This window comes from Lynx canadensis, chromosome B1 (genome assembly GCF_007474595.2).
Source record: "Lynx canadensis isolate LIC74 chromosome B1, mLynCan4.pri.v2, whole genome shotgun sequence".
Lineage (NCBI taxonomy): Eukaryota > Metazoa > Chordata > Mammalia > Carnivora > Felidae > Lynx > Lynx canadensis.
The window spans coordinates 28,054,056-28,075,786 of record NC_044306.2 but is presented as its reverse complement, the minus strand read 5'-3'; the positions used below and the strand labels follow the sequence as shown (position 1 = coordinate 28,075,786).

Genomic DNA, 21,731 nt, shown 5'->3' with positions numbered 1-21,731 from the left:
CCACGCCATTTCTTGAAAAGACTGTTTTTTCCCACTGATTTGCATTGGCCTGCTTGTTGATTATCAGTTGACTATGAATGAATTTATTTCTAGAATCTCAGTTTGGTTCCATTGATTCTATGTCTATCCTTAATTCCATACTCTCTTGATTGCTGTAGCATCAGAATAGGGAAAGTGGAAGTCTTCACTTTTGTTCTTCTTTTTCCAAGATTGTTTTGTTTTTTTCCTGGATTCTTTGCATTCAAATAAAATTTAAGAACACCTTGTCCATTCCTATGTGTAAAAGAGCCAGTTGTGATTTTTATAGGGATTGTATTGAATCTGTAAGTCAATTTGGGGAGAATTGGTATCTTAACAATATTGTCTTCCAGTCAATGAACATGGATATCTTTTCATCAATATAGGTTTTTTATGTCTTCTGGCTATGTTTTGTAGGTTTTTTTTTTTTTTTTCATGTTTATTTTTGAGAGAGAGACAGAGTGCAAGTGGGGGAGGGGCAGAGAGAGAGAGAGAGAGAGAGAGTGGGGGAGACACAGAATCCTAAGCAGGCTCCAGCCTCTGGACTGTCAGCACAGATCCTAATGCGGGCCTCAAACTCACGAACCGTGAGATCATGACCTAAGCCGAAGTCAGATACTTAACCGACTGAGCCACCCAGGCGCCCTTGTAGCTTTTAATGTATAAGTCTTACATGTATTTTGTTAAATTTATTCCTAAGTATTTTATTCTTTTTGATATTACTGTGAGTGAAATTGTTAATTTGATTTTTTAGATTGTTCATTCCTAGTAAATAGAAGTACAGTAGATTTTTGCACTTTGATCTTCTGCAACCTTGCTGAACTTGTTCATTATTTATAGTTTTTTTGTGTGAATTCCATAGGTTTTTTTACTTGAAAGATTATGTCATCTGTAAATAAGGACAGATTTATTTGTCCTTTCCAATGTGAATGCCTTTTCTTCCTTCTTTCCTCTTTTTCTCTTTCCGCCCCTCCGTCGTTTCTCTCCCCCTCCCTCCTTTCCTCTCACCCCCTCTGAGCTGGCTAATAGGATGTTGAATACAGGTAGTGAGAGTGAACAGCTTTGCCTTGTTCCTGATCTTAGGGGAAATGCATTCAATCTTCCATCATTATGTATGATCTTAGCTGCCTGGATTTTGTAGATGCCCATTATCAGGTTGAAGTTTCCCTCTACTTCTAGCTTGTTGAGTTTTTTTTTTAATTTTATTATTATTATTTTTTAAGTTTGTTTATTTGAGAGACAGAGATAGCATGAATGGGGGAGGGGCAGAGAGAGAATCCCAGACAGACTGCACACTGTCAGCCCAGAGCCTGATGCAGGGCTCGATCTCATGAACCGTGAGATCATGACCTGATCTGAAACCAAGAGTTGGACGCTCAACTGACTGAGCCACCCAGGTGCCCCAGTTTGTTGAGAGTTTTTGATCTTAAATGAGTTTTGGATGTTATCAAGTGCTTTTTCTACATCTGCTAAGAAGATCATGCTTTTCTTTATTAATATTACATTAATTGATTTTCAGATGTTAAACCAACCTGGCATTCTTAGAAAAAATCCTACTGTTGGTAGGAATGCAAACTGGTACAGCCACTCTGGAAAGCAGTGTGGGGGTTCCTCAAAAAATTAAAAATAGAGTTACCCTACAACCCAGCAATAGTACTACTAGGAATTGTCCAGAGGATACAGGAGTGCTGATTCATAGGGACTCGTGTACCCCAATATTATAGCAGTGCTGCCAACAATAGCCAAATTATGGAAAGAGCACAAATGTCTGTCAACTGATGAACGGATAAAGAAGATGTGGCATATATACACAACAGAATACTGCTTGGCAAAGAAAAAGAATAAAATCTTGCCATTTGCAACAATGTGGATAGAACTGGAGGGTATTATGCTAAGTGAAGTAAGTCAGTCAGAGAAGACAGATAATCATGTTTTCACTCATGTGGAATTTGAGAAACTTAAAACCATGGGGGAAGGGAAGGGGGAAAATAGTTACAAACAGAAGGAGGCAAACCATAAGAGTCTTTTAAATACAGAGAACAAGTTGAAGGCTGATGGGGGACGGGGGAGGGGAAAATGGGTGGAGGGCATTGAGGAGGGCACTTGTTGGGATGAGCACTGGGTATTGTATGTAAGCAGTGAGTCATGGGAATCTACTCCCAAAGCCAAGAGTACCCTGTATACACTGTATGTTAGTTAACTTGACTATATATATGTATATATGTATATATATGTATATATATAAATCCTATTGGTCATGATGTATATAATCTTTTTTATTTGTTGTGGAATTCAGATAGCTAATATTTTGTACTGGAGTTTTATGTTTATATTCATGAGGGTATAGTCTGTAGTTTTCTTGGATGCCTGTGAGGGTATTTGTGGCCTCATAAAATGATTGGTGAAGTGTTCTCTTTTCCACTGTTTCTGGAAGAGTTTGTGAAGGTTTGATATAATTTTCCCTTTAAATGTTGGATAGAATTCACTAGCAAAGGCATTTGGGCCTGAGCTTTCCTTTGTGAGAAGCTCTCATAGAAATTCTTCTTACAGATCTATTCAGATTATCTGTTACCTTCTTGAGTTAATTTTGGTGCCTTGCATCTTTTTAGGAGTTTGTCCATTTCATTATCTACATTGTCTAAAATTTTTCAAAAGTATTTCCTTGCAAGCCTTTGACTTTTGTAAGGTCATTAGTGATATCCCTCCTCTCTTTCATTGTTTTTTTTTTTTTTATTTTTCTTAGAGTGTGAGAGTGGGGTAGGGAGGATGGGGGGGGCGGGGGGGGTGGGGAGCGGGGGGAGAGAGGGAGAGAGTGAGAGTCAGTCCCCAGCAGCTCCACACTGAGCGAGGAGCCCAAAGCAGGGCTTGATCCCAGGACCCTGGGATCATGACCCCAGCTGGAATCAAGAGTTAGCTGCTCAACCAACCGAGCTACCCAGGCAGCCTTTCCCTCTTTCATTTCTGATTTTAGGAATTTATGTTTTATTTTGTTGATCTTTTCAAAAAAAATCAACTTTTGATTTAATTGATTTTTCTCTTGTGTTTTTCTGTTTTTTATTTTATTTCTATTTCACCATTTTTTTTTTCTGCTTATTTTGGGTTTAGTTTAGTCTTAGACTGTTACCTTTTAAACAAGGTCAGTCCAGGGGCGCCTGGGTGGCGCAGTCGGTTGAGCGTCTGACTTCAGCCAGGTCACGATCTCGCGGTCCGTGAGTTCGAGCCCCGCGTCGGGCTCTGGGCTGATGGCTCAGAGCCTGGAGCCTGTTTCCAATTCTGTGTCTCCCTCTCTGTCTGCCCCTCCCCCGTTCATGCTCTGTCTCTCTCTGTCCCCAAAATAAATAAACGTTAAAAAAAAAAAAAATTATAAACAAGGTCAGTCCAGCTTAATTCACAGCTAATTATTTACCTACTTATAAAATGTAGTAAGTAATCTTTATGGATGTCATTTTGTTAGATGTTTTTCAAGCTGTTTTACTAATTGATGTTAAAGCAGAGGTAATCTTTTTATCGAGCAGGGCTGTTATTAGAACATACATGAAGTTTATGTCTCATTCCAATGAAATGTACATTGAATTAATTCACAGTACACTGTTTTATTAAACATTAGCATGGGCGCCTGGGTACCTCAGTCGACACTCTTGATTTTGGCGCAGGTCATGATTTCACGGTTCATGGAATTGAGCGCTGAACCTACTTGGAATTCTCTCCCTCCCCCTCCCCCTCCCCCCGCCTCTCTGCCTCTCTCCTTCTCTGCCCCTCCCCTGATTGCATTCATGTGCTCTCTGTCAAATAAACTTAAAAATAAACATTAGCACAGACCCACTCATAGACCTAGTCTCTTTGATCTGCTTAAGAATGACTTTGCTCTTGCTAAATAACAAAAATTAATGTAAATTTGAAGATCTAATTGGCTTTATTACATGATTTATGATTCAGGTAGCATCCTGTTGAGCAAGGCATTCCGAGGAGTTGTAGCAAATGGACAGTCCTTATAGAAGGAAGGTGGAGGCAAGAAAGTTATTAGCAAAAGAAAAGGATTGTTTTAGGCCAGGCTGCTTTCTAGGGAGGAAAAGCTAGGAGTCTTATGCAGATAACCTCATATTCCTTTGGTGGAGAGGGTCCATGTTGGCATACTTGTTGGTGTTAATGAAAAAATTCCTGACTGATGATTTAAGACTACATTTCTGAGGGAGTTTGAAACTGCAGTTAGATTATGTATTAAGCACAAGGTTTGGAACTTGGTCACAGTGACATAATTTTGGGCTTTTGGGTTTTTGTTGTTGTTTTCTTTTTCTTTCTTTTTTTTTTTTTTTTTTTTTTTTTTATCCAAAATCTCAGTGGCTTAAAAACAACAAAGGTTTGTTTCTCTTTCATACCACGTGTTTAACATGTGTTGGCAGGGGTCTTACCTCCTTACAGTCACTCAAGAACCCAGGCTGGTAGAGTAGCTGATATTTCCAGTGTTACTGATTTCAGTGCCAGAGGGAGAAAGAACTCTGGAAGGTCTTGCTTGGCAGTTAAAATCCTCTGGCCTGGAGGTGAGACATCACTTTCTCTCACAGCTCATTGTCTAGAGCTAGTCACAGGGCTGTACCAGCCATAGGGTGTTCCAAGTGCTCAGAGGAGAGCAGGAAGTACTGAGTGTACACAGTGAAGACTGTCATACCACCCTAGTTGGGGTCACTATGAGTGGATTGCTTGATTAGGTGCTTACAAGGTTTCCTGGCTTAACTTCTTTATTGTCCACTCTCTGTACAGAAGTCAGTGATTTTTCTAATCGTCTGATAACATCAGTCTCTGTTTAAGGCTGATCATCATTGCTTTTCAGGTGAAGGTTATCTTTTCCTGCCATCTTCATGCCTTACCTGATCTAGTCTCCCGTTACCTTTCATACCCATAATCATTGTTTTCCTTGTACTCTCTCTTAGTGATATTGGCCTGTATGTAGCTCTTTTAACATGCTTTACTCTCTTGCCTCTTGACCTTTACCCATATTGTATCCTCTTTGTGGAATATTCTTTCTTAGCTCCTTCCCTCTTCTGAGTAAATCCTATTCCTCTTTTAGGTTGCAGGTTAAAAGTCCTATTATCTCTACTTTCCTATTTGAATTTGGTGCTTAGCCTTTGATTCCCATAGCACTCACTATTTCTGACAAAGCTATTGTGTGTCATTGCAATTACATGATTGTTTGCCATTGTAACCTAATCTTTCACACAGAGAAACACTCAATACATGTTTGTCAAATACATGTTTGTTGAATGGCTAAATAAATTACAGCATATGGTAGGGAAAAGTTAAGTGTCTGTTATCAAGAAATTTAGTAATTAAAGGATTTTTATGCTTTCCATCCATGTTAAGGACTCCAGAGTTTACTATTTATGAAAATGTGATTTTAACAGTGCTCAGAATAGCTCCTACTTACCTAAGTATTGAGTGTACCAGGTTTCACAAGTCCTTTGAAAGTTGGTTACATTATTTGTGTGTATTTCTAATGTTAGAAAAAAAAATTTTGTATAAAAGGGATTTCAAACCAAGAGGGCTCTCTAAATGAGAAGATATATATTTTTTCACTTCATATATCAGACATTTTCTATTTTGCCTTAATTTTCAGTAGCTTTTTAATCTAGGTTGATGTGTCATATGTAAAGGCTATTATTTCCATTTTGTTGGTGGTGGTGTTACGTTGAGTAATGCTATTACAAATATCTTTGTATCTTGAGCTTGTTTCTTTTGAACTAATTTCTCAGGGTAGATTTCTAGGAGTGATATTTCTGGTTAAGGGCAGTTGTAGTGGTTAAGAGCATGCTTAGGTTTGCTCATGGGTGGTAGCAAAGGATTAGGGTTATAAAATATAATATCTTTACAGCCCTTGTAATTCCAAGAAATAAAACTGAAGTATTTCCTTTTTTTTTTTTTTTTTTTTAATATTTATTGAGAGAGTGTGAGCGAGGGAGAGGCAGAGAGAGAGGGAGACACAGAATCTGAAGCAGGCTCCAGGCTCTGAGCTGTCAGCACAGAGCCTGACGTTGGGGCTCGAACTCACGAACCGTGAGATCATGACCTGAGCTGAAGTCGGACACTTAACCGAGTGAGGCACCCAGACACCCAGAAACTGAAGTATTTCTTAATAGGTGTTACATGGTCCTACCTTTTGTCTTTTTTTTTTTTTTTTTGGCAGTCTTTTCCTACATCAGGTATCTTTAGACCTTGAGAATAATAAATATGAGCAACAAAAGAAAAAGCTCAAGAAATACAATTTAAGGGTGTACTAGAAAGTTTTAGTTTGAAAACAGCCTGATCCTTCTTATACCATGTATTTATTATTAAACAGTAAGTCAGTTTTATGAAAATTTTATGCATGTATACTTGTGACCTTTCTATTTTCAGACTTTTTTCCTCTCTAATCTTTACATAAAACTGGTCTTTAAAAAGTGTATTAGTTGTCTTCTGTAAACTAGCAAATACTGCTTTTTAATAAGTAGAGACTTTATGTGTAAGTGGAATCATTTTACTTTGGATTTAGGTAAGCATTTTAAAATAGCATTTTTATTACCAAAACACACAGAGGGTAGTTATTGTTTTGGTCTACATGGTTTGTGTAGGTCAAAGTTATTTGATCTTTCTCGTGTTTTCTAGCTTACATTTTGCTGCTTAATATTGAAATCTAGGAATCTTTTATCCAGTTTTTGAAGTGTCATTTTAAGTACATTGGTAACTTATTCACATTCGTGAAGATTTTGTGTATATTTAATGAAAGGGATACACAAACAAAAAGTGCGTATTTAACTTGTTTTTCCCTTCAATTAGAAATCTTTTAATTATTCAGAATCGGAGTCAGTTAAAAAAATTTTTTTTAATGTTTATTTATTTTTGTGAGAGAGAGAAAGAGTGTGAGCGGGGGGGGGGGGGGGGGGGGGACAGAGAGAAGAGGAGACACAGAATCCGAAGCTGTGCTGTCAGCACAAAGCCCAACGCAGGGCTCAAACTCACGAATCATGAGATCATGACCTGAGCTGAAGTCAGACCCTTAGCTGACTGAGCCATCAGGTGCCCCTCAAGAGTCAGTTTTATAATAACAGTTGGCCTCAGAAAATTTTCCTTTTTTCTTCAGTAGTTGAAGGCTATTTGCAGAGATTTTGTTCATCTTAGGTAGAGTGCTAGACGACTTCAATTTCACGTTTTCTGATGTTGTCCATCATACTTCTAAGAGGGTTTGGTTCACTTTTCAAGTCTTTCACAGTCTTGTTTTTTACACAGCAGCAACAGTCAAGCACTTCATAAAGAAAAGCCAACACCACTAAAGATACCACTGTAAATATGAATAAAAGCAGAATGACAAAGCAGGCAGTGTTCCAGTTATCATGAAAAGGGTAAATTTTTTGAACTTGAAAACCAAGATACTGATAAACAGATGTAGTGGTTTCATTCCAGAGGCTGGAGCTCAGAGAGGCCATTCTTAGGGATTATACTTCTTGTATTGGTTCTTTTGAATCTGTAAAAAGGTAGAAAATGAATACATGTAATCAAATTCTATGGATCTGTCAATTGAAGTCTCAGTACTAAGACTTGTTAGTAAATCTATGTAGGTAACGTGAGTTCTTTTATTTTCTGCCAGAATTAATGCCCAAATGGTATTTTTGAATTTTTTCTTTATCCTATGGCAGTGTACTCTGTAAACCGTACTATATATGTATGTATATTTTTTAAATGCTTATTTATTTATTTTTTAAAGGGGTGGGGAGGGGCAAAGAGAGAGGGAGACACAGAATCTGAAGCAGGCTCCGTGCTGTCAGTGCAGAGCCTGATGCGGGGCTCGAACTCAGGAACTGTGAAATCATGAGCTGAGGCAAAATCAAGAGTTGGATACTTAACTGAGCCACCCAGGTGCCCCCATACCATGTATTTTTTTCATGTGTGTCATTTGCTAGACAAATACATATGCTTAAGGTTTATATACAGAAACTAACTGCTAATAGAAGGGGGAAAAAGCTGAATTGTTTTAAAATTTAACTAAAGCAGTGGTCAATGATCTGTTAAATACAAAAAAAATCTTAGTGTTTTAAGGTGGTGTTCTTCATACTGCCCCCAGAAAAGCTTTTCTCATTAACTTTGAGGATCCTTCTTACCTTGTGGGCTCAGTGTATTTCTGTCTCCTATTTCCTCTCCTTTAAACTTTGAAGACAGGTGACCTGAATCAAGATATAGTGGCTGAGTGAAAATACTAGAGAAAGGAAAGCTAAAGAATGACGGTTTTCAGAATAAGGATGATAAAATTTTAGGTTCATGTTGCCTATGAAGAGACCTTAATCTTAGGATTTTTTTTTTGTTGTTGTTGTTAAGTATATGATAGTATTAACTGTTCATATACCTGAATGATCTATGGATATGAATATTTTACTTTTATTTTTATTTTGAGAGAGTGAGCATGCATGTGCATGGGGGAGGGGCAGAGGGGAGGGAGGGAGAGAGAGCGAGAGCGAGAGCGCACGACAAGCAGGCTCTGCACTGTCAGTATGGAGCCCAGCAAGGGGCTCTGATGTACAAACTGTGAGATCATGACCTGAACCGAAACCAAGAACCAGATGCTTAGCCGACTGTGTCACCAGGCACCTCTTCTTGAAACTTAATTTTAAAAAATTATAAAATGCTTATATACTGAGAAAATTTTGGAAATAAGGGGAAAAAATAGTTCCACTTTATTAATTCAATGACTGCTGTCAGTTTGAAAGCTTTATTTTATTAAAGAAATGACTTATTTTGTGTGATTTTTCTTTCCTACATAGTTGTAAATAGACTTTCATTCATTGTTATAAACAGATATTTACCTACTGTGTCCCAGATAGTATTCTGAATGCTGAAGATACTTGTGTGTGAGAGTATATTTCAATTAGACAAAACTTTAAGATAGTTGAAGAGTAAGAGTATAATGAACCCCTGTATTCTCATAATGCAGCTTCAGTTACCAATTTGTCTTTACCCATTTGTTTCTACCTCATAGATTATATTTTTCAAGTTTGTTTAAGTAATCTCTATACCCAGTGTGGGGCTTGAACTCACAACCCTGAGATCAAGAGTTGCATGCTCTTCTGACTATGCCACCTAGGCGCCCCATGCCCTTAGATTATTTTGAAGCAAATCCCAGACATCATCACTTCTCCTAGACATCTTCAGTATATATCTCTTAAAAGGTGAGGGTTCTGTTTGTAAGCATAGGCACCATAGCATTGTCACACCAACAAAGATGAAAAAGTGACTTAAAGCCCAAATCCGTAACAGTATAATTCCTTAAATTTTTGTTTTCTTTATACATGTAATCTTAAAACTTTAATAAAGTAATACTTTCCAAGGTTTTTGTTTTCTTTTTATAATTTATCACTTTTAAGTAAACTCTGTGCCCAACATGGGGCTTGAACTTACAACCCGAGGTCATGAGTCACATGCTCTACTGACTGAGCCAGCCAGGCACACGAAAGGTTTTTTCTTTTAAATCATATTTGCTTGGCAAGTAACTGCATCTCTCTGGATGGACTTGGTTCTTCCTTTGTGTATTTTGAAGGTGAAATTGATGATCTGAGGGGTACCTTGGTGGTTCAGTTGGTTAAGTGGCCGACTCTTGATTTCATCTCAGGTCATGATCTCACCAGTCCTTGGATGAAGCCCTGACTCTGGCTCTTTGCTGGGTGTGGACCCTGTTTAAGATTCTCTGCATTCCTGGGGCACCTGGGTGGCTCAGTCAGTTAAGCGTCTGACTTCAACTTAGGTCATGATCTCACGGTCTGTGAGTTCGAGTCCTACATCAGGCTGTGCTGACAGCTCAGAGCCTGGAGCCTGCTTCAGATTCTGTGTCTCCCTCTTTCTCTGCCCCTCTCCCACTCGCACTCTGTCTCTCCCTCTCAAAAATAAAATAAAAACATAGAAAAAGTTTTTTTTAAAGATTCTCTCCATTCCTCTCCCTCTGTTCTATCCCACTTGCTCATGCATACGCTCTTGTTCTCTCTCTGTGCTCTCTCTTTCAAAAAACAAAACAAAACAAAAAAACCCTGAGGCCAGAAGTCAAGGCTTAAATTCATTTTTTTTTTTTTTTTGGATTTAAGAATCCTTCAGTTTCATGGTTTGTGGTGATCCTTCATCTTGAAACAAGGGACAGCAGACTAATGGACAGTAACTGAATCAGTTGCTTTTATTAGTTCTGGGACATACAAAAATACATTGTCTGGAACACAGGTATGTGATGAACTTCCCAGTACATTACAATATTTTCAAACTTTGGAGACCCAGCCTTTTAGAGTTACCCTCTTTTATCCCTTAAATTTTTCTCTTCTTAGCATATTCCTTTTTTTTTTGTCTTTTTTTTTTTTTTTTATGTTTATTTATTTTGAGACAGAGAATGTGAGCAGGGTCAGGGCAGAGAGAGAAGGAGGGAGAGAATCCCAAGATTCTGTCTGTGCTGTCAGCATGGAGCCTGACTCAAGGCTCAATGTCATGAACCGTGAGAACATGACCTGAGCCGAAACCAAGAGTTGGATGCTTAATTGACTAAGCTACTCAGATGCTCCACTTCTTAGCACATTCTTACAGAAACTGGGGCTGCTACATTGCAGACCTCCAGGGGGCACCATTCATATTGTGTTGTGAGTGCCATTCATGTAGAATACATGGTAAGTGGTGCCCCTGGGAATCTAATGTGGATGTCCTGATAGGCCAGTCCTCCATCTTCTGCATTGGTGCTGCCTCTGATTCTAATCACCATGCACCCAAGTAAAGTAACGCATAGAAACGGACTCAACTGGAGACAAATAATAGTCCTTTTTGACCCAGCCTTCCTAACAGAGTAGTGACATGTGTGTGCAGACACACAAATGCCTAGAAGATGTTCAGCTTTGGAAGTCCTTTAAAATTTTTAGTACTACTAAAATGCAGATCCTTTTGGGAGGGATAGTACACATTGTTATATTTACTTCACTGTGAATGAGTTTCGGATCCTTTTTGAAAAGTAGAGCAAATATAAGAGAAGGAGAAGAAGAATAGGACCTTGAGGAAATAGAGAACAGGGCCATTTATTATATGGATAGATAAAAAGCAGGAAGAAACACAGGAGGGTCTGTCTAATAATTTTACCTGGGTAAACCTAGGACCTCTCCTGCATTGATGAGAATATTCCTTAGATTTTCTGTCAAGGCCTTTTAGGTTGATTCCTTTTTTATTTTTATTTCTTAAGATTTACATTTTTAAGTAAGCTCTAAATCCATTGTGGGACTCAAACAATCCCAAGATCAAGAGCTGCATGCTCTACCAACTGAGCCAGCCAGGTACCCCAGATTGATATCTTTTTAAAATCTGGGAATTTTTTCCCACATTATGTCCCTTAAATTTGTCTAATGTACCTTATTAACTTAAATACTATTTAATTATTGATTTCAGAAGTGTTATAGTAATTTTTTTAATTTTTACATTATACTAATTTAAAAAAAAATTAAAAACTTCGCTAATAATCCTGTCTTGCTAACATATCAAACTTTTAATTTGTTCCTTCTAGAAATTGGCAATATAAATCTATAACTCCTACCTGGTTGAAATTGTACTGAAATTATTACTTTGTATTTTAACTTTTTATGAATAGGGGTTTCTCATTTGTATTGACTTTAAAACTGAGGAGAAGTTGTAAAGACTAGTGTATGTTTCTATTTCAAAATGAAATAGAAATTTTAGAATTATTGGAGGGTTGCTCAATCGGTTAAGCGGCTGCCATCAGCTCAGGTCTTGATCTTGTAGATCATGAGTTCGAGCCCCATGTTGGGCTCTTTGCTGACAGCGGGGAGTCTGCTTGGGATTCTCTCTCTCCTCTCTTTCTCCTCTCTCTGCCCCTACCCTGCTTGTGCTCGCTCTCTCTCAAATAAACTTAAAAAAAAAAAGTTAGAATTCTGGGGTGCCTGGGTGGTTCAGTCGGTTAAGCATCCAACTTCGGCTCAGGTCATGATCTCACGGTTTGTGAATTCAAGCCCCGCGTCAGGCTCTGTGCTGACAGCTCAGAGCCTGGAACCTGCTTCAGATTCTGTGTCTCCTTCTCTCTCTGCCCCTCCCCAACTTGTGCTCTATCTCTCTATGTCTCTCAAAAAATAAATAAATGTAAAAAAAAAATAAGAATGATTTGAAAGTTGGTTTAAGGAACTTTATATTCTATTTTGTTTTTGAGGTACAAGTGAACAGTTTAAAATTTTTCAAGCCCTCTTGACCCCTCCCCCCCAAAAAAAACGGAGGGAGGGAAGAGAATGGAGAAGGCAGGGGCAGGCAGGCAGACACAAACTAAATTCAATTATTTGAAGTTAGCTTGTACCCATCAATGAACTATTCTGGTTAAAATTAATATATCCATACAATTCAATATTATGTGTGAATGAGGTAACTGTAGTGATAAGGAAAGATTTTTAAGTGAAATCACTGTTAAGTGAAAAGAGCAAGATGCAGGACAGTATGCGGTAGGAAAGGGGGAAATAGTATATATTTTTATTTGCTTGAATCTCTGCAAACATTTGGAAAGATATAGACCAGAAATAACAGTGATTACTTGGTGGGTTTGTTGGAGGGTAGAGCTGAGAAACAGGGATGTGTGTGAGATTTCTCAAGGTATATCTTGTTATATTTTGGTTTTTGAACCATTTGAATATAGTACTTATCCAAACCCAAACTAATATATTTTAAAAGTATTCCTTTCCTTTGGTTTTAAAAGTCTGTTGTGTTATCTATCTGCTTAATATATTTATTGAGTTTTCTGGATTACTTCTAAAAAATTAAAACTAGAATCAGTAAACAGTATTTTGATTAGAAGTGTCTAAGCAGTTTAAGGAAGAGTATACACATGTTGTAAATGATGACAGTTTATGTTGTAATGGATGACAGTTTGCCTCTCCTGTGAGTGTATTGATAACTGATGAGCAACTCAAAACATTCACTCTTTAGTTAGCTTTTGGGCATATCTGAAAAGTACACTGTGAAATATGGGGTCATTTTCTACCTTAAATTTAATGTCGTTTATTTTTATGTACAGTAGAGCTCTAGCAATATTTTGTGCTAAATTTAGGGTAAAATCTGAAACTACTTTGATGGAGGAGACATAATTAGACATGCAGAAAAGTATTATTATTAGGATTTTCTTGTACTCTGAGACTGTACTTTTGAAATTAAAATGTAAGTTTATATCAAGTACCTGCTATAAACATGCTGTATGAAAAAGAAGAGTAAATGGTAAAAAAAAAAAATTGTGTACTTTTTTGAATCTTCCTCCCCTTTAAAATTTCATTACAGGAATGGGGAGTATTAAGTAGTGTTTTGTTGTTTTTGTTTTAGTTAATTTTTGATCTATTCTCTTCACCTTTCTTTCCCTCCCATTTCAGAAGGCCCTAGTGAAATATTTATGGGGCTAAGACTTGGAAGTGTTCTGGAACCTTGAATTGTCAGATAAGAATAAAATTATGCTTTTGCTCTAATTATGTTAAAACCCTTGAGTTGAATTCTCTAGTGCCTTTAAGCATATCACTTTGAGATATGATCAATTAATCATATTGGCCTTTAGATATAGAGCAGTGCACCCAGCTCTGGACCTGTCTGAGGCAGGCCACACGTCTGGTCAGTTTGGTGAAAGAGCAGTGAACCTACATCTGTGCTAACTATAGTTAGATCACCAGGAAGATGTAGGCTGATTATAGTGCTAATAATAGGGGAGAGTATTTGTAACTGAAATTCCATGTAAATTGTAAACTGTTTTATTTGACAAGGTTTTTTATTTGAGACTTTTTTTGGGTCCCATACTTTGTACAGCCAGCAGGAATATTTTCTAGGTAATTAACCCCATTGTGCTGAACCTAGGGAGATATAATATCTTCTTACAGCAACCTTTGGGCTTTGTAAGGGATGCTTTGCTCATGCTTCTGAATGCTGAGTAAGAAATGGAATGAATAAAAATTAGGAAAATAGTCTTAAAATTGAAATAAATTTATCAGCAAAGGGCAGAAGTTGAATCTCTAGATCAGTATGTGTAGGTAATATCCTGGAACTCCAGCCCTACTGAGTAACAATATTTTCATGCTTGACTATTATAAAATTAGAAATTTAGCTAGTAGTTGATACTGATTTTTTAGTAGACATGAATAGTTACTCTCAGCCATGAAAATAATGTTAATACCTACCTCGAAAGGTACCATATATTCCTCCCTTAACCAGTTCTTCTTAAAACATCTTTTTATTTTAAAATGTAGTTTATTAAAAAGACTTGCTATGTGTTTGAGGATCAGTTTAAGAATAATGTTAACATTATATTGAAATATGGTTATAAATAGATATTTTTGTGCCATATAAAAAATGAAAGGCTATTTAAGAAGGTTGTTTAATAATAGAATGACTTTATTACAGTAATACAGATTTTAAAATTTAACTGGAAGGAATAATTTTAATTAAAATGTTAGGAAAGTCTGAAGCTCCACAAATTGATCTTTTTGGTTACAGTATAATGCAGCCTATGTGATGATAACCTTTATGGTCCTTTTATTTTTATGTAAAAATCACAATCATGACAATTTCTCAGCATTTTCGGCATCTGCACTCAAAGTCAAATAAACAGTTTTGAACTATTTTCTCATATTTGTTAAAATATAACAAATATAACAAACTTTCTTGTAAGTGACTGCTTTTTACCAGCAATATAATTTGTACATATAATCAGAAAGCTTTAGTCCAGGATTTGCTTTTAGTCTAGATTTTTCTTTAAGAAAAATCCTTTGTTAAGGCAGACCAAATTGCTAAAATGAAATAGCTCAGAGAAAATAAATTAGCAAGTAACCACTTAACATTAAATGCTTACGGTTTACTCTAAGGTCTGGATATAGATCAGGTTCATAGAAAATCTCATGAATTTTCCATAAGGCACAGATGGTGAGGGTGCTTATCAAATAGCACAAGGCAGTCTTCACATTTTCATAATAAAATCCTACCAAGCAGCGAAATGAATACAGTGCCTTTTTTGGTCTTTAGTCGGAACAAAGCTTTCTGCTTGGTTTTTATGGTAAAAGATTTTTTAAATTACATCATAAGGACATGTATTACTAAATGCAAAAGATCGCATAAACCTACCTCTTGTCTGAAGGCTGCTGTTGAAGCGATGGTATCGTCTGTTTGTAATGCAGTCCAGTGCACATCCAAGATGGAGCTGTGCTTCTATTGGTTGAACCACAATGCAGCTGACAGTTTCCTCCTCGTTCATTTGCATTAAGTCCTGCCACCCTTAAGTGTAAATCATTCATAAACTTGAATAGAGCTGTCTGGGATATCAACTGTCCCCTCTTTTTCTTGCCTCATTTTTTGTCCTTAAGGTAAATTTCTGCAAAGGAATTTGAGTTAGTAATAAACTGGTGATTCCTTAGTGTTTAACCATAAAATTTCGGATCCTTCAGTGAGTATTTCACGGCTAGGGCTAGAAGGTACTATTGAGAGAGGTAGTAACCTAGGAAACAAACAGTCCAGGTTTACCAGCTTAATATTTCCTCCCGGAAGTGGGCATAAAAGTCTCATAAATGATATTTTCTTTCACTACTTGTGTTCTCTATAAATCTTGCCCTCTGGAAATGATTATTTCCATGTGGTGGTTTGATTTCGGAGAAATTCTAAGGGAAAAGAAATAAGGTTTTCAGCTCTGCTCGTTGGGATAGGGTTAGTTTTGGTAGGTACACCACCTACATTAAAAAGCAGTCTGTGAGGGGCGCCTGGGTGGCGCAGTCGGTTAAGCGTCCGACTTCAGCCAGGTCACGATCTCACGGTCCGGGAGTTCGAGCCCCGCGTCGGGCTCTGGGCTGATGGCTCAGAGCCTGGAGCCTGTTTCCGATTCTGTGTCTCCCTCTCTCTCTGCCCCTCCCCCGTTCATGCTCTGTCTCTCTCTGTCCCAAAAATAAATAAACGTTGAAAAAAAAATTAAAAAAAAAAAAAAAAAAAGCAGTCTGTGAAATGGGGCGCCTGGGTGGCCAAGTCAGTTAAGCATCTGACTCTTGATTTTGGCCCAGGTCAGGTAATGATCTCACGGTTCACGAGTTCGAGCCCTGCATTGGGCTCTGCACTGACAACATAGAGCCTGCTTGGGATTCCCTCTCCTTTCTGCCTTCCCCTGCTCACGTGCTCGCTCGCTCTCTCTCTCTCTCTCTCTCTCTCTTTCAGAATAAAGACATAAAACATTAAAAAGAATCAGTCTGTGAAATTTAAATGGTAAGAAAGGAATAAAAGGTACAGCATATAGTGAGTGATACTATAATAGTGTTATGTGCTGATAGATGGTAGCTATACTTGTGAGCATAGTATGACCTGTAGAGAAGTTGAATCACTGTGTTGTACATCTGAAACTGACATTGTGTGTCAACTATACTCAAAACTTTTTTAAAAACTGGCAAAACAATCCACAACTTCAGTGCTTTGAAGCTAGAATATTTGTATTTATGACCTATTATTTAGAGTTGTGTGGGGTCCAAACATAACAGTATCAAGGTTATACATTATGGAGAGGCTATTATAGCAATAGCAGACAAATGCTTGCTATGCAGGCTTTATTTTATAGGTCACATTATTTTTTAAAAATAAGAGATAGGAGCACCTGGGTGGCTCAGTTGGTTAAGTGTCCGACTTTGGCTCAGGTCATAATCTCACGGTTCATGAGTTCTAGCCCTGCATTGGGCTCATTGCTGTCAGCACAGAGCCTGCTTCAGATCCTGTCTCCCTCTCTCTCTGCCCCTCCTTCCACCATCTCAAAAACAAACATTTAAAAATAAATAAAATAATAGATAAATTAGTGAATTATTTTCTTGGACTATAAAGGAGTACATAGAAATACTCTTACTACCTTCATTCATTCAGCTAATATTTACTGAGTGTTTACTCTGCCTGGCACTTAGCTAAATGTTTAAGACTCCATGATAAACAAAACTGCATGTAGTTCATGATTGAACATTTGTGTAATGCATATCCTTAACATAGTGTCATCTGCTTTTCATAGCTTTCCCACTTAGTTGTTTACAGAGGAGTATAGGATAAACTTTTCTTTTTCTTTTTTAAATTTAAGTCCAAGTTAATATATACTGTAATAATGATTTCAGGAGTAGAATGTAATGATTCATCACTAGGATAAACTTAATATTTTACTAAAGGTAAAACGTTAAATCTGCACTTATGAATTTTTATACTCTGAATAATAGCCCATCTCGGATGAAATAGTCTGTGTTAAGGGCTAGTTAATGATCCCTTTTCTAAATTTAAGCTTACTTATTTATTTTGAGAGAGACAGAGACCATGTGAGCAGGGGAGGGGCATTGAGGCAAGGAGTAGGATAGAGAATCCCAAGCAGGCTCTGCACTCTGCACTATCCATGCAAAGTCCAACACGGGGCTCAAACTCATGAAACTGTGAGATCATGACCCGAGTCAAAACCTGAGTCAGATGCTTAGCCAACTGAGCCACCCAGGTGCCCCATTAATGATTCTTATACAAGGCAGTATCACAGTGTTTACAACTGCATTTGAATCTGTATTCTTCTACTTCTCTGTTTTCTTATGTTTAAAGGGAGACAGGTTATTTGGGAGGGATTAAATGAGAAAATAAATATTTAGCATGCATTTGGCAAATAGTAGTGTTCAGTAAATGTTATTGCTGTTGTTGTTAAAGTGTCCCGAACACCTTGGTGAAATGAACCACGTAGGTAGTATTTCGTAATTGAAATAATGTGAAAGCATGCCTGTAAGGCATTCATAATATTATTTTTGGAAACATAGTAGACTTTAATGTGCCAGTTAAGTTGTTAAAATTATAACAGTGATTTTTAAAGGAAAACTGTATATCGTCTTGTTTTAGTCTCAAAAAAAGCATGTTCAGTAAAGTAGTCTTGTGAACTAATCTCAAAGAAGTATTATGTTGCCATCTAAAAACTATTCTCTGGAAAAAAAAAAGCTATTCTTTTTGGATCTTTGACACTCGTTACATTTGACTTGCACTGTTCTAATGCATTCATTTGTTTAAATTGTTACAAAACTGGTGCCAGAGATTACACCCCCCACCTCTGCTTTTTATTTAACCTCTTCCTTTGTGGATCAGCCACATGAGAACTTTATATCTGAGTTTATGGTTTGCTAATAGAATGTGTACTTCTGAAATGTTTTTCTGGTGTTGTTGTTGTTGTTGTTTTGCTTTTTTTGTTTTCCTTCCTTCCTTCCTTCCTTCCTTCCCTTTTCTTTTCCTTTTCTTTCTTTCTTTCTTTCTTTTCTTTCTTTTCTTTCTTTTCTTTCTTTTCTTTCTTTTCTTTCTTTTCTTTCTTTTCTTTCTTTCTTTTCTTTCTTTCAAGTGCCAGCCCGGGAGAGGGAGCAGAGGAAGGGGGAGAGAGAGAGGGAGTGAGTCTCAAGTAGGCTCCATGCTCAGTGTGCAGCCTGTTGTGGGGCTTGAACCCACAACCCTGGCATCATGATCTGAGCAAGAGTTGGATGCTCAACCGACTGGTGTCCCTGAAATGTTTTTCTAGTATTTATGATGAGTTTACTTTTTGAACTATTCCTCCTTATGACTAATGGAATGCATTTGTGATTCATGGTAGGATTAGGTTTTCTGCCTATAAAATGTAACAAAATGATAAGTTCTGAAACAAATTATCTTCTATAGGATTTGCTCCTTGTTTCCTGCTGTCATCCCCCCCCCCCTTTTTTTAATGTTTATTTTTGAGAGAGAGAGCGCATGAGGAGGGAAGGGGCAGATAGCTGAAATCTGGTGCTTCACCAACTGAGCCACCCAGGTGCCCCTCATGCTGCCATCCCTTTTTAAGCATCCATGTTTTTGCAGTGGCAGTGCCTATAATTTATTTTTCCTTAGTTTATCTCTCAAGTTTAGTTATTGTATCATTTCTTTTATTCCCATTTGCTTTACATTGATAGAAATTGATGTAATAGGTGATAAATGGAACTTTTTATACCTCAGAATAATTTACTCATTTCTCATGGTTTTAAGTTTATTAGAAAAGCTCTGTGTGTCAGATTGAGATTTGTATTATCCTCTTGTTTAAAAAGCTATGCCTCTAGGGGTGCTGAAGCGTCCAGCTTTGGCTCAGGTCATCATCTCACAGTTGGTGGGTTCAAGCCCCATTTTGGGCTCTGCACTGACAGTGTGGAGCCTGCTTGGGATTCTCTCTCCCTCTCTCTCTGACCCTCTCCCACTTGCACCTTCTCTCTCTGTCAAAATAAATAAATAGGGTTGCCTGGGTGGCTTAGTTGGCTAAACGTCTGACTTCGGCTCAGGTCATGATCTCACAGTTTGCGAGTTTGAGCCCCACATTGGGCCCTATGCTGATAGCTCGGGGCCTGGAGCCTGCTTCGGATTCTGTGTCTCCCTCTCTTTTCCCCTCCCCCGCTTGTGCACATGCACGTGTGCGCGCGCTCTCTCTCAAAAGTAAATATTAAAAAAATTTAAAACTAAATACACTTAAAAAAAAAAAAAAGCCATGCCTCTAGAGTGCCTGGGTGGTACTCTCTCTCTCTCTTTCAAAAAAAACAAGGGGCGCCTGGGTGGCGCAGTCGGTTAAGCGTCCGACTTCAGCCAGGTCACGATCTCGCGGTCCGTGAGTTCGAGCCCCGCGTCAGGCTCTGGGCTGATGGCTCAGAGCCTGGAGCCTGTTTCCGATTCTGTGTCTCCCTCTCTCTCTGCCCCTCCCCTGTTCATGCTCTGTTTCTCTCTGTCCCAGAAATAAATAAACGTTGAAAAAAAAAATTAAAAAAAAAAAAAAAGAAACAAAAATAAAAACAAACAAAAACACCATGCCTCTAATCTTGGGAGAAAATCTAATCAGAATTAAGGAAAGAGTGAGGCAGAGGTACTTACAGAAGAAACGTATTTTAATGCTTTTGAATTATTTATACTTTGTTCCTATTCTTAGTGCGAAAATTGATAAATTTATTATACAGTCGAGGATTTGAATTGTTTGCCAAAATTTTACAGGGTAGAATACACTGGGTGGAAAAACTTGAAACAAGAAATGTTTTACTAGAGTTAAAAATCTTAGCTGCTTAAATGTCATAATCAAATCTAATAGGAACATGTTATAATTGTTTTTTGAACTTCATTTCCAGATCATAGCAATGGATCATTTAACTTGAAAGCTCTGTCAGGAAGCTCTGGGTATAAGTTTGGCGTTCTTGCTAAGATTGTGAATTACATGAAGGTAAGTACTTTTCTCAAATGACACAAATCCTATTTAACTTTTTGGCAGGGGAAGAGGATTGGGATTTTCAGAAGTAAATTTGTATATACATGTCAAAATTTATCAAATTGCATGTTTCAATATGTGCAGTCTTTTGTATCCTTACTACACCTCAGTAAAACTAAAAAATATTTAATATTTTAAGCCTTTTCAATCAAAAAGAATGAAATCTTGCCATTTGCAACTACGTGGATGGAACTGGAGGGTATTATGCTAAGTGAAATTAGAGAAAGACAGAAATCATGACTTCACTCATATGAGGACTTTAAGAGACAAAACATGAACAGAAGGGAAGGGAAACAAAAATAATATAAAAACAGGGAGGGGGACAAAACATAAGAGACTCATAAATATGGAGAACAAATGGAGGGTTACTGGAGGGGTTGTGGGAGGGGGATGGGCTAAATGGATAAGAGACACTAAGGAATCTACTCCTGAAATCTCGTTGCACTCTATGATGACTAATTTGGATGTAAATTAAAAAAATAAAATAAGGGGCGCCTGGGTGGCGCAGTCGGTTAAGCGTCCGGCATCAGCCAGGTCACGATCTCGCAGTCCGTGAGTTCGAGCCCCGCGTCAGGCTCTGGGCTGATGGCTCGGAGCCTGGAGCCTGTTTCCGATTCTGTGTCTCCCTCTCTCTCTGCCCCTCCCCCGTTCATGCTCTGTCTCTCTCTGTCCCAAAAATAAATTAAAAAAAAAAAAGTTGAATAAAATAAAATGAAGTCCAATTAAAAAATATTTTAAGCCTTTTACATTATATCAGATTAGTACTGCTACAAGTTACTTAAGTATATTTAAAAAAATTTTTTTAAACGTTTATTTTTGAGAGACAGCATGAGCAGGGTAGGGGCAGAGAGAGAGGGAAACACAGAGTCAGAAGCAGGCTCCAGGCTCTGAGCTGTCAGCACAGAGCCTGATGCTGGGCTACAACTCATGAAACTATGAGATCATGACCTGAGCTGAAGTCGGATTCTTAACCAACTGGGCCACCCAGGCGCCCCATATTTAATTTACGTTAATTCAACTATAAAATTTAAGCCCACCATTTCACTTATAAATTAGCCCAGGCAGTAGATACAGTCACCTTCCAATTACTCAATACTTGCTGGCAAAACCAGTGGAAAGATGTGAATGATTTGCATACTCTTATTTCCACCGATGTGAAAAGTAAAAACTACGTAGTTCAGGCATATGGTGATGATGGCATTTCTGCATCTTTGGAGGAGGAAACTAGAAAATTACTGAAGGTCTTAGAAAAACATTGTCTCACAAAAGACTTAGAATTTAAGATTTGATGGAGGATATACTGTTTTTTGTTTTTTTTTTGTTTTTTTTTTTGAGGTAAGTTTTGAACTTCTGATGATACAACATTTTGGCTTTACCAAAGACTTTGAGTCCTAACTTCACTTATTAAAATGAAATTTCATTTATGGCTAAATGATTTCAAATT

At 37.7% G+C, this 21,731-nt stretch overlaps 2 protein-coding genes across 4 annotated transcripts in view; one reads left to right on the top strand and one right to left on the bottom strand.

Moving 5' to 3' along the window:
• The window catches only part of GTF2E2 (general transcription factor IIE subunit 2), a 79,005-nt gene that overhangs the window by 10,701 nt on the left and 46,573 nt on the right, over window positions 1-21,731 (top strand). For all 3 annotated transcript variants that reach the window (XM_030312288.1, XM_030312289.1, XM_030312290.1), the window contains exon 3: window positions 20,151-20,242. In XM_030312288.1, coding sequence (XP_030168148.1) covers window positions 20,151-20,242 — 92 coding nt within the window. The remainder of the gene's footprint in view (window positions 1-20,150; window positions 20,243-21,731) is intronic.
• SMIM18 (small integral membrane protein 18) lies at window positions 7,027-15,272 on the bottom strand. Its single transcript, XM_030312292.1, has 2 exons — window positions 15,142-15,272; window positions 7,027-7,510 (listed from the first exon to the last, which is right to left on the bottom strand). The coding sequence occupies exon 2, from the start codon at window positions 7,470-7,472 to the stop codon at window positions 7,176-7,178; it is 297 nt and encodes a 98-aa protein (XP_030168152.1). The 5' UTR covers window positions 7,473-7,510; window positions 15,142-15,272; the 3' UTR covers window positions 7,027-7,175.

What these genes read in the sequence shown, in the direction of transcription:
- SMIM18 (XM_030312292.1), bottom strand. Translation starts at nt 7,472, where the DNA reads ATGGCCTCTCTGAGCTCCAGCCTCTGGAATGAAACCACTACATCTGTT.